Source organism: Tachypleus tridentatus, chromosome 13 (assembly GCF_004210375.1).
Source record: "Tachypleus tridentatus isolate NWPU-2018 chromosome 13, ASM421037v1, whole genome shotgun sequence".
Taxonomy (NCBI): Eukaryota; Metazoa; Arthropoda; class Merostomata; order Xiphosura; family Limulidae; genus Tachypleus; species Tachypleus tridentatus.
In genome coordinates this window covers 77,367,532-77,395,109 of record NC_134837.1, presented here as the reverse complement: position 1 = coordinate 77,395,109, position 27,578 = coordinate 77,367,532, and the positions used below count along the sequence as shown (strand labels likewise).

At 33.8% G+C, this 27,578-nt stretch overlaps 2 protein-coding genes across 2 annotated transcripts in view; both read left to right on the top strand.

Annotated features, from left to right (window-relative positions):
- The first annotated feature begins 1,191 nt into the window (after positions 1-1,191).
- Positions 1,192-27,578, top strand: part of LOC143237255 (uncharacterized) — a 77,455-nt gene continuing 51,068 nt past the window's right edge. The window contains exons 1-8 of the mRNA XM_076476308.1: positions 1,192-1,265; positions 2,866-3,099; positions 4,615-4,797; positions 9,595-9,873; positions 11,409-11,528; positions 13,796-13,944; positions 14,459-14,639; positions 14,918-15,886. Of these exons, the coding sequence (XP_076332423.1) occupies positions 2,991-3,099; positions 4,615-4,797; positions 9,595-9,873; positions 11,409-11,528; positions 13,796-13,944; positions 14,459-14,639; positions 14,918-15,886 (1,990 nt within the window). The 5' untranslated portion in view covers positions 1,192-1,265; positions 2,866-2,990. The remainder of the gene's footprint in view (positions 1,266-2,865; positions 3,100-4,614; positions 4,798-9,594; positions 9,874-11,408; positions 11,529-13,795; positions 13,945-14,458; positions 14,640-14,917; positions 15,887-27,578) is intronic.
- Positions 15,924-27,578, top strand: part of LOC143237256 (neuromedin-U receptor 2-like) — a 35,022-nt gene continuing 23,367 nt past the window's right edge. The window contains exon 1 of the mRNA XM_076476310.1: positions 15,924-17,780. The gene's annotated coding sequence lies outside the window, so the exon portion shown is untranslated. The remainder of the gene's footprint in view (positions 17,781-27,578) is intronic.

Sequence of the window (27,578 nt, the reverse complement as noted above, 5' to 3'; positions counted from 1 at the left end):
AATATCAGAAATTTTGGGAAGTGTAACAGTATTTATTTCTATATTTTCATAACCCTGGCTAGTGCTCACTTTACCGTGTTTTCAAACCTCGAAATGATACTGAAACTCACCCAATTTATTCCTAAAATGACATACAGAAATTGACATCAATCGAGCCAACCACCTCTCGGTGACACATGTAAACACACACATAATGGGTTATCTTTATATTAAGGTGCTCAAGAAAAATTACTATTGTTTATAGCTTGTAAATGAAATTTTGTTTAAACATATGAGAAAAATAAGTAAATTTTGTTTGGAAAAATAAAATTACACTTTCTGTTTTGTAGGACCTGTGGTATTGACCTTTGAGTGTAAACAATAAAAAAAAAACAAATATAAAAGAATGAATTAAGTTAAAGATGAAGAAAATTACAGAATTTTCCTTTTCTTGTATACTTAAAACACAAATTGAACAGTTTCAATATTAAGTAGAATAAGTTGTTTGTTAGTGTTGTTTCCAAAAACCATTTGTATCACGAACACAAAAACTGGAAAGAATTTCAACAAAACATTACTGACAAATGATGTTTGGGTATTGTGTATTGTGTTTGGGTATCTCATTTTGAACACCAGTGGAGTTGTTGAAGGAAACTCAGTTATTTTGTGGCCACGTTCATAACAAGATTAGACATAAAATATGTAAAAAACACTGACTAAGAAGAGAAATAAAACAGCGTTGTTTACCATGTTACCATGTTGTCTTACGCACAGCGTTGTTTACCATGTTACCATGTTGTCTTACGCACAGCGTTGTTTACCATGTCACCATGTTGTTTTACGCACTGGTAAACAAGTTCAAAAAGTGACCACCGTAAATAAACTTTTATTTTGTAAATATCTATAGAAGATATGATTCATATGAACTAATATGGCCGCAATATTTGAAACTGTTGTTTTTTAAACTAATGAAATCCAGTCAAGAGAGAGAGGAGAGCTATAAAGTAATAGATGACTCTCAAAACGTGTATTTTGAAAGGTTACGGAACAAGTTAACATACCAGTTGCATATCAAATCGACTGACTCACCTAAGGCGGTGCTTGCTGCAAAAAATTTAATACCACTACACGAACGAATGTCTTGGTAGCCAATCGGCAGTTGGTTTTTCTAAGGTATAAAGCAATTAGTGTAATAGCAGAATCGCGCTTTGTATAAAACGGTCTGGTAGCAACTGTTTAGGACAAATATCTAATATTAAGTAAATATAATGTATGTAAACGAAAAGGTAAGTAACCTTTAATAACTCTATTATAGAATTGAACATTAAAAAAAAAACAATATTGGATTTCTTGATTCTTGTAGTTCACTATTTGTTAGATTCCACAGAGGGCTTTGATAGTGAAAAGTTATTTCGTATCAATCTTGACATAAAACATACAGATCATTTGCCTTAATTGAATCGTTACGTTTATTGTTAAACTTTTAACAGATAATTATTGCGCTTTAATAACGTAAGCAACTTTGCGTTCCTGACACGAGGATTGACGCGGAAATTGTCACCTGATGTCATTATGTGTCAACAACCAAGTCTCTTTCTAGCTTTTTAGGCATGATATTATAGATTGTAACATATGTACAATTAATTATTATTTATAATGATAAAAATATAAATACTGAAATGAAATGTTGTTGTATATTAAATACTTGAGGCAAATAAACAAATAAATTGCTTCATAATATTATGAGACATAATTATTTTTAAAATAAGAACTAAAACCCTTTGCTGACTTCAATTTTCAAATGAGACGGAGCACTGCTTATGCTGTTGACCGTTTACAATATCCGTGTTTTATGAAAAAAATGCAAGTCTTTTCTGATTGATTCGCTTTGTGAATAATATCCGCGAACTTTCTCAATCATACTTCTCATTGGTCCGCCATGGCCACGTGGGTTAAGGCGTTCGACTTGTAATCTGAAGGTCGCAGGTTCGAATCCCCGTCGCACCAAACATACTCGCTCTTTCAGCTGTGGGGGCGTTATGATGTGTCGGTCAATCCTACTATTCGTTGCTAAAAGAGTAGCTTAAGACCATGCCAGATCGTCGTTTTAGGACAGTCGGATTACTCTTCCAAATTAGGAATAATTGGGAAAAATCGTACAATGATAAAAATCCGTTTTTAATATAAAGTGAAGTTTTAGCCTGTATCATTGCTCTTCTTGTGTTAACTCTTTGACACCATGACCAAAGTTCGTTTCTTAACAGAATTCTCACTAAATGTTGAAGTTCCATTGTCCCAGCCCCCAGTGGCTCAGCGGTATGTCTGCGGACTTACAACGCTAAAAACCGGGTTTCGATGTCCGTGGTAGGCAGAGCACAGATAGCCCATTGAGTAGCTTTGTGTTTAATTCAAAACAACAACAATCATTGTCCCTCTAGCGTTTGTTTCCTAAAAATTAGACCAATGATCATTCTGCTGGTAACTAGCCACGTTCATTCACGGTAGGTAATAAACATTGTCAATTTTCCATCTATTGTTAGCGATTGAAATAACTGATAAACTAAAAGGAAGGAAACTAACCAATAGCATCCACCGCCAACTCTTATCAGTCACTCACGACCCCAACACTCGAAGCACGATTTTTTTTCTTTAACAGGGCGCGAACGCTGTATCCGCAAATCCGGTTACCATTAACTAACCGCAGTGTCATTGTATACTCTTTTTAAGGTTAATGAACAATATATATGCAACACACTTCTTTAGAATTTTTTATTATTTTCAAGAGGATTTTTTTAAACCAAAGTAATAGGAAGTCTTTGATACGTGTTTACTGTACGTATCAGGAAAAAGATATTGATACTAATCTGAGGTGTTTTTTTTCCTCAGATATTTTCTGGCGTGGTGCTGCTCGTGGTTACAGCAGCTCTCCTGACTACAGTTGCCACTGATGAAAGGAGTTTTTTTGACATGGAAAAAACAGTAGACAAAGATCTGTCAGAAACGAAAATCAAATGGTTTCAGTCAATAAAACATACAGAAATGTTCTGTCGGACACAACGAACAGAGAGAAAAGTAATGAAAACAGAAGAAATGGAAGAAGCTTTGAAATTTTATCACGACGTAAGTAATTAAATCTAAACAAAATGTTAAGTTATTTTTATTATCTAGTGAAATGTTCTCAGTATTTAATATATATATATTTTAAATTTTTACTACGTTTGATGAATTATGAGTACCATAAAAAAACTTATAGGCAGTAATACTTAATATATTTAGGCCTAATTTAAATCTTCAGAACTGTTCAAACCACTTGGAGCTTTGTTGGAATCATTTATGAGCGATGGTATCCAATTTTCTTTAGTTTTTTTTTAATTATTTAATTCTGAACATAATTCCATTAAACAATTATTTTTATATGAATATCAGAAACAATATCGTTTCAGAAGCAAAAAAATCATTTGATATTTTATGGACACATTTGATAATATAATTTGATATTTTATGGGCACATTTGACAATATAATTTGATATTTTATGGACAAATTTGATAATATAATTTGATATTTTATGGGCACATTTGACAATATAATTTGATATTTTATGGGCACATTTGATAATATAATTTGATATTTTATGGGTACATTTGATAATATAATTTGATATATTATGGGCACATGGGACAATATAATTAATATTTTATGACAATAATATAATTTGATATATTTTATATAATTTGATATTTTATGGGCACATTTGATAATATAATTTGATATTTTATGGGCACATTTGACAATATAATGATATTTTATGGGCACATTTGATAATATAATTTGATATTTTATGGGCACATTTGATAATATAATTTGATATTTTATGGGCACATTTGACAATATAATGATATTTTATGGGCACATTTGATAATATAATTTGATATTTTATGGGCACATTTGACAATATAATTTGATATTTTATAATTTTCAGTTTAATTCCGGTATTGTTTCTTCTTACTTTGACATATTTGATCATTTTAACACATTTTTTCTTATTATTTTTATTTCATTTGTAGTATAGTATTGGAAAATCAGCACATAATTACTGCAGTGAAACCTTTTGGAAAAATACTTAAAATGTATTTCCGAACATTTAAGCTAGTCCGATGTTTGTCTATCTTATAAGCAACCTTTACTTCAAAACTTACAGACTTGATTCATTGTCAGAATAATAGATGACTCATTCCTTTAGAATATGGTCAAATAAGACAATTTACAATTTTTCCTGCTATTTATATCTAGATTTTTACAGTTTTAAATTTATCATTTTTCATGCTTTAAAAAAAACTGAAATAACAACGTGAGTCTCGTATATGATTTGGAGAAAGGAATAACACGCGTCACGGTTTTCAGAAAACTACAGATGTTCGTAAGAAAATCCTTTCAAAGGGTAATCATTCATCTACAAGTTTATATATATATATATATGTGTGTGTGTGTGTGTGTGTATGTATTACTGAAGAAAACAAACACAAATTTGTTTTAAAAGGTAAGTCATCCAGCTGCATGTATGTTCATATAAATATGTACGTATTACTGAATAAAATACTCATATAATGAGTGATGTAATTATATTCTTTTTCAGTACTGGGTTTTAAAAATACACAGAAAATAGTGAATCCGAAGAACCTTAACTGTATTTCTAACCTGAGCAAACACGGGATCTGTATGACTACCAGCTACTGCCTTAAACAAGGTGGTCAAGTGAACGGGAACTGCAGAACAGAACGTAGTGGTGGACGTCGCGACTTTAAGAAATGTTGTGTTTGTAAGTAAACATTGTAAATCACTGTATTTGTTTTAAGTAAGACCGATAAAATACCCAAAGGCTCAGTGTTCAAGTTCAAAGACATGGAACAATAAACACTAACATTATCCATAAATGTTTGGACCGTAATGGAATATATAAGTAATCATCACTATATGAGGCGTGTACACTTAATGAAGGACGTTTCTCTTCGTGTTAGTTATGTGATATGAAATTTGACGCTTCTATTGCAAACCACATGAAAGGCACTTGAGAGCTTACATCTCTATGAAAGAATAAAGGACAAAATATATACGGAGGTTAATCATATTATTTAAGTACGTTGCTCTGCGTTCTCTGCTATCGTTGATAGTAGGTGACGTTCAGGTAAATCTTAAAACCACACACTTCGAAAAGTTATTTAGAAACTCTCTATCGTGCGCAGATATCAGATTCAAAGAATATTTTTAAACAGACTAAAGACGCGAAAGTTCAGTGAATATGTGGTCAGGTATGTGGTAAAATGAATCTTCTGTAGTTTCGGATTATTCGTAAATCTTTTTCATAGAAACAACAGTCGGATTTAAAATTTGTGAACTTCTGGGCTGTGAGCCTTCGTAAATTATGAATCTTCGTTTATCATCTTTGTTAATGGTGTCATTTGTCGTGTCCAGCTATATCACAATAACGTTTTCGTTTGGAAAGTTCTCTTTCGTATTAGTAGTTTACAATTACGTTACATATTATGTAGAGAATTTAAAAATCCATATTCTTCAAAATAAAATATCATTTAGCTTAACTGTTTAAAAAAATCTCACTCTATGATACTGTCCAGTCATGAACCTACCGGGCAAAATAGCACTGTTGAATGACTGAGAATTTGCCTTCAATAAAATATACATGCACTTAATGTGTGTTTTCTTATAGCAAAGCCACACCGGGCTATCTGCCGAGTCCATCGAGAGAAATCGAACCTTTGATTTTAGCGTTGTAAATCTGTAGACTTACCGCTGTACCAGCGAGGGACATGTGCTTAATAAGTTAATCATAGTGAAACTAAAGTTTGCAGCGAAATATATACTGTTAGAACAAATGCCACTTACTGTACTATAAGTAATGTAATGCAATGATCACCAAGACATAATGCTTCAAAAATCATGTTTATTTCTTGTTTGTTGTAGAGGAAATTTTCATGTTATACTATTTTTGCCAGTTTATCAATTTTTACAAACCCTTGTTTCTTGTCTATATCGAAACGTTTTACTGTCTTGAAAAAACAGCAACACACCACAGATTTCAATCAGTCTTCAGGTATCAATGAAAATACCTTATTCGAAACGTAATGTTTTGTGTACTGGATGAAACAAAATTAAAAGTCTACAGAAAAATAACTTCAGTATATTTTTGGATAATTAATCACTCGATGTTTAAACAGTTGTGCGACTTATACTCTTCAAAACAAGAAACGCAAAAGGGATATTTTTGTTATTTTAAAGAGAAATATATGTAATAACGTTACAAGCTCATAGTATGTGATGTTACACGTGTTAAGGCACTGATTGTCAGACCAAAATGACAATAAAAGTTGTGCACTTTGAAAACATCGGATTTTTCGCCAAAACGCATGCGTGTCCAATAAATTTGTTTGAGAGATCTGCATGTTCTGCAAGTGCAACATGTGCAAAATCCCCTATAAAAGTGACGGGTTCTCGGTTTTCATAGCTCAGTGTTAAGCCATCGACACGCAATACAGTTACGCCAAGACTGACTGAAGCACAACGCAACAACGCCATTGGTCGATTGGAAGCAGGCGAATCTCGATCAGATGTTGCCAGAGCTGTGAATGTCCACCCAAGCACCATCACAAGGCTACGGAATAGTCACCAACAACATGAATCAACTCGTGACCGTCCACGATCTGGCAGACCTCGTGTGGCTACGCCCGCACAAGATCGCAACATCCAGTTACGTCACCTTCGAGATAGGACCACCACTGCGACGTCTACTGCCTCAACCATACCAGGACTGCGTAGGATTTCCGATCAGACAGTACGCAACCGTTTACGAGATGCAGGAATCCGACCTCGACGTCCAGTCAGAGGCGTCATCCTCACCCAGCAACATCGTCCAGCACGGCTGCAGTGGACTCGGGCACATCGGGTATGGCCTCATCGACGATGGAGGCATGTTTGGTTCAGCGATGAATCATGTTTTATGCTTCGTAGGCAGGATGGAAGGACCCGTGTTTACCGTCGCCGAGGTGAACGTTTTGCAGCAAACTGTGTGCAGAAAGTTGACAGATTTGGTGGTGGCAGCGTCATGACGTGGGCTGCCATCGCCTACAATGCCAGAACAGACCTTTTGCACATTCGAGGGAATCTTACGGCTCAACGATACGTCGACGAGATTCTTAAGCCCCATGTGCAACCCATCATGGTGAACGTCAACGACGTTTTTCAACATGACAACCACTGTCTTCTTGAGACACCACAACATCAACGTTCTTCACTGGCCCTCCAGATCACCAGATTAAAACCCTATCGAACATCTTTGGGACGAGTTGGACCGACGTCTGCGACGGCGACAACTTCAACCGCAGACTCTACCTCAGCTTGCAGCAGCTTTGCAGGCTGAGTGGACAGCCATTCCACAGGATGTGATTCGTCATCTCATCGCTTCCATAGGCAGGAGATGCCAAGCAGTTATTGATGCTCACGGGGGGCATATTCGTTATTGACGTTGAGTGACGTTAAACTTCACCTAGTGAGCGTGGACTTCGCCTTTGCAGACTTTGGATGTTCAGCAGTGAATGTGCAAAGTTTCACATATGTCATACAGAACTACCTGGAATAAACTTGGTAACAATTTGTCTCATATTTTGCCTTTTGCGTTTCTTTTTTTGAAGAGTATAGTTGTTTCCATAGGTTTCATGTAGTGATTTTTTCCTCAGGATTTTTCACACATTCAGTAGCCAGTGTTCATCAGAATTTGAGTCTGAAGCTTCGTTTACTTGAGTGAAAGTAACAAAATACAGTTGAGCTCAGAGTTAGGTGTAATCATATTTAAAACAATAATAGCTCGTTAATAATTATTTTCAGTGGACTCCTTGCAGTAATTTCTACGTAATTGATTACTGCTTTATGCAGTTACACCAGATAACCATACATTATATAAAAACTTATTTCATGGCGTGTATTCCAGCTTCAATAGTTCAAATGAATAGAAATAAATCATTGCCCAACTTAAAGTAAGATATAAATAACAACATGAAGTTTAAGAAACAACTAAGCTTAACATATTTAAAGTTGTTTACTTACCTATAAAACTTGCAATCCTTTATGGATCTCGACAGTTTAGAAAATCACACAGTATCTAGTTTTTAGTGGTGTTATACGTCACTGAAAGAATGCAAACTGCTGATTGTCAGTATTACTCGGCGTCACTTGTTTAAGTACTTAGAACTAGTGTGTTTGTTAGGTTTTACTTTAAGTTGAATTATGTTTGTTTTCTGTTTTGTTTTTCATTGACGTCTGAGGAAGATAGTCCGGTCAATTATGTATACATTGGCGCCATGTACTATACGCTCTGTGTGCTTCTTATGTTGTTAGGTCGAATAAATGTGTAAACAATGCGGAGGAATACGTAATAATAATAACGTTTCGGTTTTTTTTCTTTTATCTATTTTTCAATAGAAATATTTAGTCGAACATCATTTCAAGTAAGTTAAGTGCCACTCAATTAATTTTAAAGATTTTACTAATAATATATATATACATAGCACACAGTTATCTGAATTTTGTGAACTTATCATGCAGAAAGTGTGTTGCAGCTATTTCTTTGTAGATGGAGAAAAAGGAACAATACACAGCTAAAAGTTAAACAAAAACTGAACATTATTTTACTGAAGACAAACAAAGGAATAAAGACTAATGCGTTGTTGAGTTAGAAACTAAAAATAAGATAAATTGATGAAAGTGAATTAAAAAAGAAGAAATAAAACGATTGGTTTGGTTTGAATATCGCGCAAAGTTACACGAGGGCTATCTGCGTTAGCCGTCCCAAATTTAGCAGTGTTAGACTAGAGAAAAGGCAGCTAGTCATCACCATTCACCGCCCACTCTTGAGCTACTCTTTTACCAATTAATAGTGGGATTGGCTGTGCCATTGTAACTCCCCCAGGGCTGAAAGGTCGAGCATGTTTGGTGTGACGAGGATTTGAACTTGCGACCCTCGGATTACGAGTCGAGTGCTAGGTGGTTAAACTTGGCTATGCTGGGCCAAAGGAAAACGTAGTTAAATAAAGAACATCGAATATGATCTATATTTAAGGTTGTATTAACATACACGGTCAACAAGTTGAGCACTGGAGAAAGGGCGTCTAAGAGACTTCACTGCAAGTCTTGGCTCAGTAACCTATTTCTAAAAAACACACAAAGGAAAGCTGATCGAACTCAAAACAGTTATTGTTGTGATTGGAAACACACGCGAAAAATAAGGAACACAAAAGAAAACATCAACTGTAAACTCACTCATTAGAAAGAGCAGAATTTAGTGTCGTCTTTAGTACAATAGTGTCCAGTTTGGAGTGTTGATCTCTTGTTCAATAAACTTATGTTTTTTATTTATGGTTAAAAGTTTTTTGTGAATCTTCAACAGCTTTAAGAAATTATTGTCCTTAATATACATTAATCTAACTAATTCTGGTTATAAAAGTAATCATTATATTTGAATCACTGTATTATATATGTTTTAAAAAGCAAAGAAAAAGATAATTTATTTCCATCACTAATTCATTCTATAAATATATGTTATATTCAGTTAGCGCAACCTGTGGAGATGTAATAACTTACAATGGCACAATATTCAGAAACCCACATTTTCCGCAAGGTTTTTTGGGACCAGAATCTTGCCAAACGGTTGTTGATGTTGACTCAAATGTCTGCCAACTCCGTCTTGACTTCTTCCATTTCTCCTTGACACCACCTAGAACTGAAAGACCGAGCAGTGGCAAGTGTTTAGACGATGTGTTTACTGTGAATGTTGACAGAGGAGGAAGCAAGGTGCCCTCGCTCTGTGGAGACAACTCTGGACAACATGGTGAGTGTTCAGATGATGTATTATTGTTATTGTACTATGCGCTTTTAGTTAAGTTTAATACTAGTTCCTCAGGCCTCAAAACTTAATCCTTTTACGTGTTATGACAATTCGAGTTTCTTTACAAAGAAAACTAAATTTGCATTTCCACAATAGTATGAAAATAGGCAACATAATATAGTTACTTCCTGGATTACTTGCCGCCAGAAAGCAAAGAAGTAATTTCAGGATTTTCATGCAAAACTACACATACAGCTGTTTGCATGTGATCGTCTCTGATTTTGAACTGATAGGCTAATAAAAGACACCTAGTTTGCAGCACCCACATCAACTCTTGCACTTCCATTACCTCACGGCTCAGTGCAATTTGTCCGCTACTCTTGACCTAGCATGACCAGTTGGTTAAGGCGTTCAGCTTGTAATCTGAGGGGTGTAGGTTCGAATCCCCGTTGCACCAAACATGCTCGCCCTTTTCAACCGTGGGGGCGTTATAATGTCACGGTCAATTCCACGATGGTAAAAGAGTAATGTAAAAGTTGGCGGTGGGTGGTGATGACTAGCTGCCTTCCCTCTAGTCTTACACTTCTAAATAAGGAACGACTAGCGTAGGTAGCCCTCATCTAGCTTTGTTCGAAATTCAACAACAAAAAAACAAACAAACCGTCACCCTTACATCGCATTGATGGCTCCAAAATTCAAAGATAATTTTTATGGCAACGGTATGCAAAACACGAGTCCTGGCAATTGGCAAGTTCAATACCAGGTCATATCAAGTTCCGAAAGGTAATGGCATCTAGCCTTCTATAATAATAATAATAATAATAATAATAATATATAATAATAATGGTGCTATTCTTAGTGACTAATGCAAAAATAGAATGGACATTAAGAGATCACAAACAGGTTTAAATTTACTTTTCAGTAAGAATGCTCTAGCTCGTTTTGTTGCTGAAAGAAATGTAGTTCCGGTTTCCCTCATTGTTTATATTTTTTATGATCTACGTGCTCTTATTCATAGATTTTTCTTCCTTGTCTTTGAACTGTAATGGTTTTATTGAAGTTTATGGTGTCAAATATATATTATCACAGATGATGTCAGCTTCGCATTTTAAAACTTGATTGCGAGCTTTTATTTTTTATTTATCTACGTTATATGTTTTCACTTTTCCGCATAAAGTGAATTTTTCTTACATATTTTGTGAGAAACATTATTAACGTTTTCTATGTTTTTGTAAAAGTTTCCAGTCTAGTCACGACGGATAAGAGTTTTTCTTAACACGACTGAAAAATTCTGTTCAGTCAGGTGACGTTGTATAATGATTGTCTCACTATCTAGTATATGTAGACACAATTTTTATTTGCCTACATTGAATATCTTAGGCTAGTGTAAACTAGTGTACAGGTAGAATATGTTAACGTTTATCCGTTGTGGTTTGCTCAATGTTTCTGTCATAGATTTTACTTCCTTGAAAAACTCGGAATATTTTATAAAGATAAACAGTGCTAATTTCACGTCTTATGTTTTTCTTTATCAACAGTGTTCGTGGACGTAACTCTCAGTCAGCAGGCAATTCTTAATATTCGTGTTTCTCCGGAATCTTTCTCTCGAAAGTGGGCGATCCAGGTTTTACAGATTCCCTGTGATTCTCCAGCACGTGGTAAAAATTAACATTAGACATAACGATATTTTTAAAGTTGCTTGGACATACTAGAAGAACAACTGTAAAATGACTGAAACCAGGGAATTACTAGGAAGTTCTTAGGAGTAGAAACTACAACAGTAAAACATACTGTATAAATCAAGACGTTTTAGGCTTATCACTTTATTGCTGTGCCTGAAATTGCAGGAAAATATTTTTTTCTCAATATTTATTAAATCAAACATTTTCCAATAAAACTGTTAAGGCATATCAATGTTACAGCGTTATGTGGGCAAACTTACAACGCTAGAAACAGAGTTTCCATACCTCTGGTGGGCATAATACATATAGCTCATTGTGTAGCTTCCTGCTTAACTATAAAGAAAACAGTTCAAATCATACTTAGGAGGCCTGGACCTGGCATGATGAGATAGGTAGTTAGGGCGCTTTACTCGCAATCTAAGGGTCGCGGTTTCGAATCCCCGTCACACCAAATATGCTCGCCCTTTTAGCCGTGGGTACGTTATAATGTGACGATAAATCCCATTATTCGTTGATAAAAGAATAGCTCAAGACTTGATGGTAGGTGGTGATGAGTAGCTTCCTTCCTTCTAGTGTTTCACTGCTATATTAGGGACGGTTAGCAGAGATAGCTCTTGTGTAGCTTTGGGCGAACTTAAAAACAAATAAACTAAGCATATTTTAATTTGCCCCAGTGGACTTTGCTCTAAAATCCGTCTTACAAATACTTTTTAGATTACGATAACTCGTTGTTTTGCAACAAAAAACAAATATAGTTTCGTCTCTTTTTCTGTTTATGTTCTCTGCTCTTTTTTTCTCCAGATATTTTTCCATCCCTGATTTTAATCTATTGTGACATTATCACAAATGTTAAACGTTTCACATTTTAAAACTCGATTGCGAACCTTTGTGCAACTGTTAAATCACGATTTCATGAAATAACTAAAGTGCTAAAGAAATATATCCTCACCCTAGCGTTATAGCTGGTAGTCATTCTTTCTTGTAATGGCGTTTCTACGAGTTATATTTTACTTAGTTCTGAGCGACACTGAATTCAATTTCTCATTCGTTTCAACCATTTCTTTCTGTACCACGAAAAAGTATGAACTTCCCACTTAATTTACAGTCGTTTAGTTACGTTAAATGGTATATATATATATAGCTGTCGACCAAAGTGACACGCTGAAATATATACCTATAAATCAGTATTTTACTTTACTGAGATATATATGGAATTTCTTAATAATTTTACCTCAGGGATATAAGTTATCACGTAGTCAAATTTTAATTACAAATTCGAGTAGAATTAATCTTTATATGGATCTATTTTTGATGCAAGAAAGATTATATAACCTTCAAGTTGAAGTTCCACTTACCACCCAATAGTGTGTCCAAGAATGTAATGACACAGCAACAAAGAACTTGTGTTTTCAAATCAGGTTTAACTGAAGTTTAAAAGAAGCTTCAGAACTGGAAGTTACGAAAGTGTGGCAATATTTTAAGCACGTGATATTAATATTACTAATAACAGTATTGGTTTGTTCTTAATTATTTGCAAAGCTACTTTTTTACCAACGAGTAGTGTGATTTACTGTCACATTATTACTGTCACATTATCACGTCTCCATGCCTGAAAGAGCGAGCACGTTTGGTGTGATAGAGATTTGAACCCGCGACCCTCAGATTACGAATGGAACGCCCTAACCATCTGGTGCGAATATACCTCGAGCTGCTTTACGCCAAATACAAAAAAAAAAACAACAGAGAAAGAGTTAACAAAAGTAGTCGACACGCATGCTTATATGAAAAATGTACACAGGAAGTTTACCCTTTTAGTTCGGTTGTTGTAATATCGTTATTAAACAAATTCACACACATAATGGTTTAGACTGCAGCATTGACTGAACAAATAAAGTCATCCTTGCTGACCAACGATAAGTTTACAGACTTATAAAATTAAAACCCAGGGTTCAATTCCTGTAGATTTACGCCAATACCAAACACATAAGTCATTAACAAATACAAACGAATTCCTAGGGTAAAAATAATCTGATCAATTATCTAAATAAAACAATAAAATGAAATGCATTAACGTTTATTGTTAATATTAGTTCATGTACTACAATGAGGTGTGGTGTGAGTTAATATCATTGGTTATTTAGTTCACGTTAACTTTAGTTGTGATTTTAAGTAAGCGCGAAAAAGAAATTCGAATCTGCAATGGAAGTAATCAGTTATAGCTGTGCTGTTTTCTCTGTTTGCAGCACCTGTTGGATGTTTGCAGTACTACACAGGTACAACTAATAGAATAACGAGTTTTAATTACAACCCACAACCAAATGGTGTCCATTTCCTGAATGACATCTCCTACACAATGTGTGTTCGACGCGAGTTGGGTTTTTGTTCCATTACTGTAAGTATATTTATCTACGTGGTGAAACTTTAATGCTATCTTGTAATTATTTTTTCTTCTGTGTAAAAAACATAAATAAACTCATTATTTTGCTCAATTATTGCGATAGAATATATTCTGACCAACCAGACCAGCGAGGAAATAACTAGGGTGCTGAAAATATCGTACCTACAGATGGCGCATGTTTAGTAAACATAGAGCAAATACTGTAGAAAAATAAGATGGAAATGAAAGAAAAATAATTTTGGTATTTTGATGTTACGTGTGTCATACGAAAAAAAAAGTTAATGAGTAGATGGCGCTGAGAGTTCAACATAATCCAAATTTTAGTGAGAATAAATATTAATACGATTTTAGAAACAGCTGAACGCCAGTTTTTAGTAGTATAAGGCCACACACCTACCACTGTACCACTGGGGGGCTAAACAATCAGAAATCGAAGTTACTGATCATTATTGTTTTATAATTATGATAACGATCATTATTCTTTTAAAATAGTATTTTTTTTTTCCAGTACAGAGGGGAAAGTCGTAAGGACTTTGATATTGGTCCAGGAAAAAAGCCAGCTGTTGGTGCCCAGTGTTGCACATTAGCATATCTACTTATCCCTACCGGGTCAGTGGGAAGAAAAAGCTTAGGAAACGTTGGTGATCGATTCTGTGGCGTAGGGTTATCTTCCACTGGAGTGGTAACATGTGAGTCATGTACCTTTTATGTTTCAATCAAATCAAATCTTGAAGTCAATGATTAAAAACATAGTCTTTAAAGACACTTTTGAATGCTTGTCTGCACATGTATGGCACTTGAGTAGCTACATCGCACTTTGTATCTCATATTATAATGATTGATTATTTCACCAGTATACATTTTATTTTATTTGGAAAAGTAGTTAGATTATGACAGCTATATTGAATAACTTTCGAAATAACTAGTTAAAATATGGATCAATATTGTTTGTTTTTTTCTTTTTTAGCCACAATTTCTCCGTTTACTTTATCATTTGTAAGTAACGATTTACTAGATGAGAGCGGTGTCGGGCCCCGGAGTGATGGTATTTATACTCGTTTCGCAGCTGGTCGCCAGATGGCAGGATTTGCTAATGGAACAACTGGTAAAATCGTTTTAAATTTTCAAAGTTCACACGACGCTTCAGTGCGAGACCGTCGGTCACCATCACGGCAGATGACATTTCCGTTTACAAAAATTATTAAAACTATGACCCATGAAGACATATCAACAGGAGTTCAAGATTTGAATGACTTCAGTAACTCCCCAGAGATGGACGTCTTACTGGAATATCACATAGAAAAGTATATTTTTGAGTTTCGATACAGTGAGTTTTATGTTCAAGATAATTACTATAATTATAATGTTTATGATGAAACAGTCGATTTACTAGAGGATTTGGAGAGTGAAAAACCTGTCGCGTTCCAACACGAAACTGTTTTAGAAGGTAGAAGTAACAATTTCTCATATTGGGACGATGGAGGCGAAAGATATTGTAAGAAACGATGTGATAACAATTGCGAAAGTAATTGTAAGAAACACTGCAATAAGAAGTTCGAGGATTCTGATGAAAACAAAAAGTGCAAACAAGACTGCTCTCCTAGTTCCGGCGATAGATGTATAGACAAGTGCAAAGAGAATTGTGAGAATAATGTTGCTGAGCGGGATTCTAAGCCTTTTACTAAACAACAGTGTACCAGAAGGTGCAATGAACTGTGCGAGAACCGTTGTCACCGATTCTGTAAAAACCTACCCAGTGGATTGGAAAAACACCTTTGTCGCGAAAGATGCAAGAAAGGTTGTCGAAGAAAATGTGTTCAAGTTTGTGATCTTAACAGAAACTTAGGATGTGATTGTGAATGTGGAAAAACAGAGTCTGGCCCGTGCAGGAAAGTTTGTCAATTAAACGGTTTACGTCGCCATTGGAAAGCTGCAGGTTTTAATATCATTTATAGCCAAAACCCTTGTATTTATTAAATTTAGGGTTTTTAGTTTCGTCACAACGAAACACAATGCAGTTGTTACTAAACAAACCTAATTTTAATTCTTTCTAAAATACACCAGCAGCAACAGCCAAGTAGTTTTCACGTGTTTCAACATTACTGCAAATATCTCTACGTGTAATCATTTTTATTTAAACATTTATGTTTAGACAGTTTACGTTATTCGCACAAAAGCACACGTTGGACTATCTGTGCTCTGTCCACCGCGCAGAATCGACCCCCCATGTTTTAGTTTCGTAAGTCGGCAAACTTACCGCTAATTACTCAATTGGATGTCACTTTTTATTTCCCTAATGCTCACCGCTAGTACAGCAGTAAGTCTACGCATTTACAACGTTATAATAAGGGTGTTCGATTCCATTCGAGTGGGCTCAGCAGATAGACCGATGTGGCTTTGCTATAAGAGAAACACACATTTCCTTCATTTTTACTTATTTATTTTTATTTAATAAATTATTATATTTATTACAGAATAATTTAATAATTCTATTTAGAGTTTCTTTAATAAATCCATTAAATATTAATTTTTGCATCAGTCCTTAACGCAATTCTTGATTTTGATTTTGTTTTATTCTACTTGACTCTGAATATTAATCTTCTATATATATATCTAATACATATAATCAGGCTCTCGTCACGTTCTTTAGTGACGTGTGACTGTACTGAACACGTTCACCAAGCACGTGATCACTTATGTTTGATTTATTTCTCATCACTAAATTAGTATTTTCGTTTACTTATGCTTTTATCTACTTAGTGATTGAACTGGAATAACATTTGAACTATTTGTGTTGTTCTCATCGCGGATGGGAAAACCTTATATTAATGTTATAAATCTTTAGGTTTACCAACGAGCTAGCTGGGGGCAAAATTACATATCAGTTTAGATGTTTTTTTAGTATCTTCTTGGGCTTTGGCGCAGATAACTTCTACGTAATAATACAAAAGATATATTTAGTTTTGGAATATTAAATATTATTTGTTTGACACTGTTAACCGTCTATAAGTGACACTATTATTTGGAAATTTGGAAAACCATTTATGTTTAAAACTACCTTAATGACATTTGTTTCCTGCGAGAACTGAACTGGTTATTTTATGAGCACAGCGAACTGATATCTTAACTTGTAATAACTTTAGAATCCAACCGTTAAAACATGTTTTTTTTTCAAACGATACAGTTCATATTCAAACCAACCCTTTCTTGTTGCGTACCAAGGATATCAAAGAAGGAAAGTTGATGCGTTTGTTTTGACGAAAATATTGTATATATTGAAGCTGATCTAAATTAATTTTTTTTAATGTCATTAACTACAGGGAATATCTCAGGTTTAAAAAAAATTCTATATTTCCCATTTAAAAACATTTTTATTCTCTGATTATATGTAATATTTTTTGAAAAAAAAAAAAAACTACTACAAAAGAGGCCTTCTCCAAACTGATCGACATTTCTCTTTCTTTCTTGATGTCCTGTATATGTCTTCCGTCTTATAAATTCAAAACATCCAATCTAAAAACACTTTTGTAATCCGAAGGTATGAATTTCTTTCGTCGGAAATGGTTTTTACAGATCTTCTCAAATGCGATACTGATAACACACTACCCTTGAAACACCAATGTCAAAATGTAGCTCTGATACATTATGTTCTCCCGCGACTTATATCAGCTGTATTTGTCAAGTGAGCTGGTGATATGCAAGTTTACAATCATTTTCGTACAGCGCACTCAAGACTATAGTTAAATATTATGGAATGCTCAAATTTCTCGGAAGGAAAACGTAACGAGAAGGGCTTCACTTATCGAAGAAACTGTGTATTCATTAGGATGGTATGTTAGATTTGCGAGTATTTTAAAATAATTATTTCATTGTGTAACATAGTAGTTTTAATGATTGTGCTAGATGTTTCATTAACAACACTAGTTTGTTTAAACTACTACAGCTAGTAGTAACATGAAATATAATCATACTAATGTTATATTTTTATAGGTTATGAAATAGAAATAGATAGTACACAGTCCTTCCCGTTTGTAATTGGTTAAATACTAGGCCTGGCATGGTCTGGTAGTTAAAGTGCTCGAATATACTCGCCATGTGGATGATATAATGTGACGACCAATCACACTATTAATTGGTAAAAGAGTGATCCAAGAGTTGGCGGTGAGTATGGTTACTTAACTACCTTTTCTCTAGGCTATCGTTGGAAAATTATGGACAGCTAGTGAAAATAATCCTCGAGTTGTTTTTGTGCGAGATTCAAAACAAAAAAAAAAATCGTTAAATATCAATCTAAAAGCTATTTTTTTGATATATTAATGCTTATGCATCACTTAACTATCCGCATCAAATGTGTTTTTTCAAAATATTGTTTGCTCTCTCATATCGAGAAGAATACAAAATGAAGAATGTTTAGAAAACATTAAGTATTGATATTTGTAACTACATATTTTGTTTTTCATCATTTTTCTCGAAAAGCAATGCACTCGGAGTTCTAGGTTTTATTCTCAACTCTTGTTTGTTTGTTTTGGAATTTCGCACAAATCTTCTTCTCATTAGAACAACGTAATTACAAATGCTGTTTTAAACTGCTGTCTCCAGACCTATATTTAAACATCACTCCGAAATCTAGTAAACAGCATTTACCATTTCACGACGTTCACAAATAGTTGTCAACATCAAGTGATGACGAACATAACACGAAGTTTTGAGCCCTTGATACCATAGCACCTGCATTAACATGGGAAATAAGATACTCGGACTTCACATATGGTCATACTAGATGCATGAGTCGTTGTGAATGTGATTCAAATATTATTTCTGACTTTTCATTTCACAGTCGTGATAGGTCACTGTTTTGTTCATAACATTACTTTAAGTTTATGTACACTTTTGTCTAATATTGCATCATAAAATTTATTATAAGAAATTATGAATAGTTAAACATGGTGAATTTGTTTAATTTCGTCTGCTGTATTCGCATTTATGCGCTTATACGGAATATACCATTAAGTTACTTAAAACTACACTTCGCCAGTTCAGAATATAATAATCGCAGTTTGTTCGCTAACTGTTCTTAAGATTAACTTATCTGAATCGCTCTAATTACCGAATATAAAAGATTAAAGATTTTTTAAAAATAATTTTATCGTTGAAAGAATGTGTAAGCGCTTAAATTACATTATTTAAAAACTTTTATTCAATGTAAAATGAAGAAGTGAAACATACAAACGAAGTTAAAAACAAACAAACAACATTTTAACGTCATATTAATAATGTCAGTGAACACTAATGAAATATTAATTTTTAACTTCATTTATTTTTATAATTTATGCTTTTTACAGTTTAGCATATTTTAACTCAATTTAATGGAATCTTTATAGTTTTCTTTTATTACATTTCGTTTTTATTTGCGTAGTCACACCTCTAGGAATCGGGCTTCGATACCCCTGGAAGAGCACATTTTATTCATTGTGTAGCTTCGTGTTTAATTCCCAACACTCAGTCACTCGTAATTATTTATATAACCTAACATCACAAGAAACGTACAAAATCTCAAACAGTTATGCCTTCCACTGGATTCGTATTTTACAAACAATACTACAAACGGTTGCATTAATGAATGTTTTTTGTCTTATTTCAGTTATCATGCTGGAAAGTTTTTTGTTTTTCATATAGATCTCTATTTTTTAACGAGGGAATAATAAAATATGCCCGTTATGGACAGGAAAAACAAAAAATATACAACTGTAAATCACGTGGATTGTTTAAAATCAATATATTTTGATGGACTTTGCCTTTTTCTGAAATAGAAAAGTTTCGAATTCTATCGTCGTCCATCTCTGAAAACAGGCAGAAATAATCTATACTACCTAAACCACCGTTGAGACAACAATATACCATAACGTTTCTGACGTATGCTTATCATATCATATGTTTCTCAGCAATAAGAACACTGAAACCATAAGTTGATGACATGTTTACATGTACTATATAAATAAACTTTCCATGCTTTCAAGTACAGACAGTCAATTTAAACAACTTAATTACAGTACAATCCTTGAGACTGAGTGGAAATATACATATTCGTATTTTCACTAACGGTTTGGTTTGTTTTTGAATTATGCGCAAAGCTATTCGAGGGCTATCTACGCTAGCCGCCCATAATTTGGCAGTGTAGAACTATAGGGAAGGCAGCTAGTCATCACCACCAACCTCCAACTCTTGGGCTACTCTTTTACCAACGAATAATGGGATTAACGGTCACATTATAACGCCCCCACGGCTGAAAGGGCGAGCTTGTTTGGTGTGACGGGGACTCGAACCCGTGACCTTCAGATTACGAGTCGAAATCCTTAACCACCTGGTCATGCCTAGCCTTTTTTATGTTTAATGTAAGCACGAACTTATGTCACTCAACATTAGGACTAACGAAATCTTGAAGTAGGTTTTGATGTTATTATTATTAACCCTAAAAACTAAATTATTATTAATAAAACATACTTATAAATACAATAATCGTTTCAGTGTTGTAATTTTTTACCTTCAGATTAAAATGAACTACTTTATTTTATTCGAAAGATTCTCTTTACTATCGCTTCTGGCACAGTTCAAGATTTTACTTCTGTGTCTTTTCTAACTATAGTCTTTTTGTTTGTTTTGTCAGTTACTTTTAAATTTGGAATACTTATTTTCAGCATGAGAAGAAACTTGGTGCATCTTAAAGAAAAAAGTGAGACGTAAAAAGAGAACTCAGCAAAAAATAAATTTTAGTTAGGCAACAAACCACCTGACCTTAAAAGTGAGTTCTTGTGAAGTAGTATACGTGTTTATTCAAATCAACGACAAACATAATTTTACAAATAACTATACTTATGAAAACCAAAACTAAAACCAAATAGAAAAAAATATATGATTGATATGTGATGTCAAAGTTAATAATCCTGAAAAAACCTATACCTCAATTATTCCTAAATAATCTACCTCAAGTAACAGCGATAAAATATATACGAAGTAACCCTAAATAAACAAAAATCAAGAAGAGTTGACAGAACTTACTTCCCTAACCCTGCCAAAACGTACCTAAACTTATTCTAATACAACGTACGACATTAACTTTAACAAAATCTAACTTAAGTAACCTAGATATAACGCAATTCAAATAATCCTAAAATTCGAAGAAAGAAAACAACCGTATATTAAGTAAACCTGACAAAACATACTTTAATGAACCATGACAAAATATATCTAAATTAACCCTCAATAACATACCTCAACTCATCCTAACAAAAGATACTTCAAGAAAATCTAAAAAAGCGTTTTTCAAATAGCCTTGACAATACATGTAACGCTGCCAAAATGTATTAAGTAGCGCTAAATAAACGTAATTCAAGAAAACCTGGCAAAGCTTATTTCAAGTAACGCTTAAAAATACTATATGAAGTAAGTATAACAAAAAGCTTTTTAATAAATCGTGAAGAAACGTATAACCGTAACAAAACGTAGCTAAGTACACGTAATTCTCAGCTAATCCTTATGAAACCTATAACCCTATTGAACCTCAGATAGTTGGTTGTAGTTAAGCGCAAAGCTACACAATGGACTATCTGTGCTTTGCCCAACACGAGTATTGAAACCCGGTTTTTAACAGTGTGAGGGGCCGGCATGGCCAAGCTTGTTAAGGCGTTCGACTCGTAATCCGAGGGTCGTGGGTTCGAATCCCGGTAGCACCAAACATGTTCGCCCTCCCAGCCGTGGGGTCGTTATAATGTGACGGTCAATTCCACTATTCGTTGGTAAAAGAGTAGCCCAAGAGTTGGCGGTGGGTGGTGATGACTGGCTGCCTTCCCTCTAGTCTTACACTGCTAAATTAGGAACGGCTAGCGCAGATAGCCCTCGAGTAGCTTTGCGCGAAATTCAAAAACAAACAGTGTGAGTCCGTAGACATGCTGCTGTGCCACTGGAGGACGCCTCAGATAACCATAACAAAACATACTTCAATCCAAAAGAAAACATAAATTAACATGGTACTGCAAATAAACGTTTATTTGCAAAATGTTTGATGAAAAGATATATTTCAAACATTCGTTTTGTTTATCACACGCAATTTTAATTTGACAATAAGATAAGAAAAAAAAACAAAACAAACTCTGCTAGAATCAACAGACTTCCAATGAAGTTTCAAGAATTATAATATTTCAAAACTGCTGTAAAACATATTTATATTATCGGTCTGATCCATGAGTCTAGGTACTTCGTTAATTTTGAGTCGATTAAAGTTAAATAAAAAATAAATTCATTTCAACATGAACACAATGTTATGGAGATCTTTCAAGAATTGGAATATTTTATCTGGAGAATAGCACCTTATACAATACATGCACTAAACAGCCAGGCCAGAAACTCCTGCAATTCAGGTATGGCTGTTTCTAATTATGTATGAATCCAGAAGCTCCTACGGTTCATATATGGCTGTCCCTAATTATGTATGAATCAATGACCAGAGGGAAGGTAACTAGCCAGACAGCTTCCGCTTCCACAGGAGTTTAACTGGTAGTTTAAGCCGAATAACTCGATTTACTCTTACTTTTATAACGCTCCCACAGCTGAGCGTGTTCAGCAGCGTTAAATTGCGAAATCCAAAACTTTCGCTCCGCAGTCCAACCTATTTATTGTTGACTCATTTTCAGCTTACATACAAATATAACTAGAACTAAGCTTAGTCGTAAAAATGTTTCCTTTTTAAATATTCAAACACTAATATTTATATCAATTAAAATGGATGACTCATTTTTCCAATATATATTTTAGTGTCAAGGACACAACCATTTAGTGATTCCATCTACTCTGATGCTACAGGTATTTGGATAAAACCAAATTTAGCAACAAGACCTTGTCAATGAGCCTGAAAACCCAGAATACGCCCATTTGTTCCAGTAATGTTCTATGAAGAATACAGTTATTATCTCTTATAATATACTTCTTTCAGTGATTCAGTATAAAAAATTATTTTAATTAGAAATAAAGAACAGATTATCAGATTTTTTTTATTAATTTATTAACTGTGGGATAAGGCGTTCAACTCGTAATCCGAGGGATACGGGTTCGAATCCCGGTCACACCAAACATACTCGCCCTCTCAGCCGTGGAAGCGTTATAATGTGACGGTCAATCCCACTATTCGTTGGTAAAAGAGTAGCCCAAGAGTTGGCAGTGGGTGGTGATGACTAGCTGCCTACCCTCTAGTCTTACACTGCAAAAGTAGGGATGGCTAGCGCAGATAGCCCTTGAGTAGCTTTGTGCGAAATTCAAAAGTAACAAATAGCAGATTCTTTTTTTCATGTGACTTAAGCTAATGGAGTAACATATATAATATGTGTTTACTTTTTAACACACTGGTAATCTGAAACATATTCATATATAGAGTAAACTAGTTCGAGAACAGCAGATTTAATAACATTTGTTGATTTTATTTATTTTAAGCACAAAGCAACACAGTGGGCTATCTGTGCTGTGCCCATCACGAGTAATGAAACCCAATTTTTAGCATTTTAAGCCTACACATCTAGAATATTTGGTGTTTTCAACCTTTATGACATCTTATGTAATATATTGCTAAGTGTTTAAGCCAGACTTTCAAAGCCCAAGTAGAGATATCCCTAATTTTAAGTTGCTGATCAAAGAAATAACAACCAATTAGAAATACATGCCATCTACTAGAGTATTCTTAAGAGAATATTGGGATTCGTTATAACATCTTTATCCTTCAAAGTGTGAAGCATGTTTAACAGTATTCCTTGGGCTCGAGCCTTGGGTCTTTCGATACACCAATCGACACAATGATTACTAAATAGATGTCTAACCTAACCCTAAATGACGTTTAAAAACTATAACTGTGTTTCTGAAAAATAAACATCTAACATTAGTTTTTTGTACTTAAAATAATATATCTACCTATATATATATATATAAATGTGTTGTATAAAACGTTAACAACCACGGATATGAAAATTTCATGTACATAAGTTCCTCCAGAGTTATTTTTTATTTTCTTAGACTCTATGGTCTGTAAAGGAGAACGTTTTAAGAAAAAAATAACCTAAAATGTTCGTAATGTATGTCTGTTTCATGTGTATTTGTTTTAAATACGTAAAGTTTATGTTCGAAACCCTTTTCCGTGTTACTTCTATATACTACAAGCGAAATATAAGTATTTTAAAATGCTCAAAATATTACATTTTCTCTGTAATAACGTTTATTATCAATGGCAGTTTTCACAAATAAAAATTCATGAGTTGAATACGACAGATCTTGTAACATAAAATATGCGTATACGATTAGAAGAATCATCTTCACGTACAGGTAAATCCTTCAACAGATGGTGGATCAATTTGAATCTGAGATGTTTACATCAACAGAATAGACATGTGTAGAGAATGGAAAGACAAATTGAAACATCTCACATCTACAAATTTCAACCAGCTGGCTGAAGTGTTTAGATTTTTATTTTAATACAAAGAGAAGCTAAGGTAATTATCTTGATCCCATGTGTTTATTTTGAAAAACAAACATGGCTTTAAATATCTGGATTCAGGAACTATTACACTATGAAGGTAGGACAATAAAATAAAAAAAAACTATTACACTATGAAGGTAGGATAATAAAATAAAAAAAATTAGAGGCCAGAGGAAGACTAGAATTAGTCTATCTAAGTTTGACGCTATTGTCGATAAAAACAACTTAGAGTTGAAGCAGTAAACTGTTTATCTAGGAATAAAATGCGACACTACTGATCCTAAGATAGATCTACAGTTGGAAATCCAATTCTTAAGCACGGTGTGAAGGCACGGAAGGAAAATTGGATTTCAAGCTCTGAAATTGAGATGGGCAACAAACAAGATAAACTAGATGCGGAGCACTGACTCTCCCTTCCTGGATATGACTTGTTAGTTAAACAATACTTAAATAAATTGAATAAAACATTTATAAGACAGCTCGCTGTCAGCATTTATAAATATTATGATTAGTAGTTCAGTTTGTCAACTTCTCTCTGATTTTGTTTCTACCTTTATTTAATCTATAGTTTCATAGCATGTATATATGATATAATATAATAAAGAGCCAACACCAGTTAGGGAAAAATGTATCAATCAAAACTTGAAGGTACATTTAACAGCTATTACGTATTTATGAAATTTTAATATTATGTGTTTTCTAGCCAGCATAAAAGAGTAAACCATCATAACAAACGAAGAATAAATAAAAATAAAAAATAAATTTAGCTATGAATTCATAATAATAATCCAGGAGACAATTCTACTGCAAGAATCTAACAAATCTGCCTTGTAGCCAAAGGTGTCTGCTAAGGTAGTTCTATTGAAAAGTAGAGATGAGTCGTCTATCAGATCAGTCCTGTAAATAAGTTACAAGCAGCATCTTTTTCCAAAAGATTATTTAATGAAGACAAACAAAGACTACACTACGGATCTGGTACGAGTACTCAAACTCACGACGTCCTGTCTATAATCCTCTTCATTGTCTCCAACCAGTTGTGGAAAGGTGATCGTAAATTATGTTTCATTTTAAAAATATTTTTGATACTAACTGTTAACAAAGGACCACTGATTGTTATAATAAATAAAAATTCATCTCCTGGACTGGATCTTCCAGTCTTTATGTGGTAAGTTAAAAAACAGTCACTTACCTCTGTTAAATAAACAGGTAACTATCCGTCTCTAATTTAGCAGTGTAAGACTAGAGAGAAGGCAGCTAGTCATCACCATACACCGCCAACTCTTGGGCTACTCTTTTACGAACGAATAGTGGGATTGGCCGTCACATTATAATGCCCCCACGGTTGAAAGGACCAGCATGTTTGGTGTGACGGGGTTTCGAACCCGCGACTCACAAAGTACGAGTCGAGTGCCTTAACAGTCTGGCCATGCCGGGCCAAACCACTACAGCGAATGATAAATATTTGACTTATCTTGGAGGCAAAGTAATAATAACTCAAACAACTTAGAAAGAGGTAATATACTGCTGAGCAGTTGGACAAATCTGGAGTATTGCCACAACTGCTAAAAATTCTGAAATATCTCTAATGTTACATTTTTTAATAGATCTGGTCACTCTTACGTCACATAAAAAGCAGGAGCTACATATCTGTTTTCAATTAAGAGCAATTAGCAACTAAGAAAAGTAGTAAAAACGTTGAGAAAGATAGTAAACTAGGGTTAACAAATAAATTTTAGAAGATTAAACCTTCACATCACTGTCAAGTACACTAGCCCATTACCAAACCCACATGAAACCTTACGTAGTTTAGGACATAGTGTTTGTCCTTTGCGTACTCACAAAACAGTTGTTAGCAAGTGAAGAGCAAGAAAACGTATAATATATACCTGAATATATATTACCTGACGTGAGGACAAACATAACTTTAACCTTACAAACATGGAAGGTTCAAAGTTTGTTTGCCATAGCTTTTTTCACATAATTATATTTAATCTTCAATTTTTTTTTATTTTATCTTCAACATATATTAATAAATTTGGCATTAAAATACTGTTCGTGGCTCAAATTTTACATTAAATAAATTTGAATTTCTTAATTTTGAAAGGGAATATTTAACTATATTTATTTAGCTTCACTCCCCTGTGTTATAACATCTTACACAGTGTTATTTACAACACTTAATTCAATAACTTTATTATTAATGTATGCTAATATAATTAGCATTAAATATAATTCAAATTATGATAGCTTCTAAGTTTTAATTTGTAATTTCAAAAAAATGATGAATTTTCACAGTGACGTACGAGCACTTTTTGTTTTGTATAACTTCCACATCTCTATAGTACACCTCCTGTGTTATCTAGACACAGTATATAGATGATGCACAAGATCAAGTGTGGAATTTCAATATCCTACTTTACTAAAACACTTCTAAAAACCACATTAATAATACTTAACATATATGTTTATAACAAACGAAAATATATTGCTTTAAGTTTCATACATAAATGGTCGTTTCCCAATTTACAAAAATCTAAGACTAGATGTCTCGGTTTTGTAATGTATTTGTTGCTAAGCAAAATTGATTCTTATAGCATAAGCAATTTGTTTAGCCTAATTATATTTCAGTTAGAAAGACAGTTAAAATACAGCTGTTTTAGCTATCTTGTTTCAGTGTATTGTGTATTATCGTGTGTATCTGAGAGGTAAGCGATGTTTTAGGAAAAGAAGTTAGAAAAACTTTAATAGCAGGTGTACACAAACCCTTTGATATGTTCCCATTGTGATGTGTTGCTTTTCATGTATGAATAAATTTTATATTAATCAAGAAAACTAATACAAATAACAAATAAAATTAAATATGAACTATATCTGAAAAGATATCAACTCAGGACTTGGAATAGTGTATATATTGAAGAAAGTAAAAGAGAAGTATATTAATTTTATTTCTTAAATTTCTAAACTTTATTCATAATTCAGCTATAGTTAGTCTTAGGTAACGAAAATATCACACAAAATATAAATTTTACCTTAAGAAATCGGTGATATTCATGTCGGAGATTCTAGAGGTTATGCAAACAAGTTATGAAAGATTAATAGATTAATAAAATTTTAT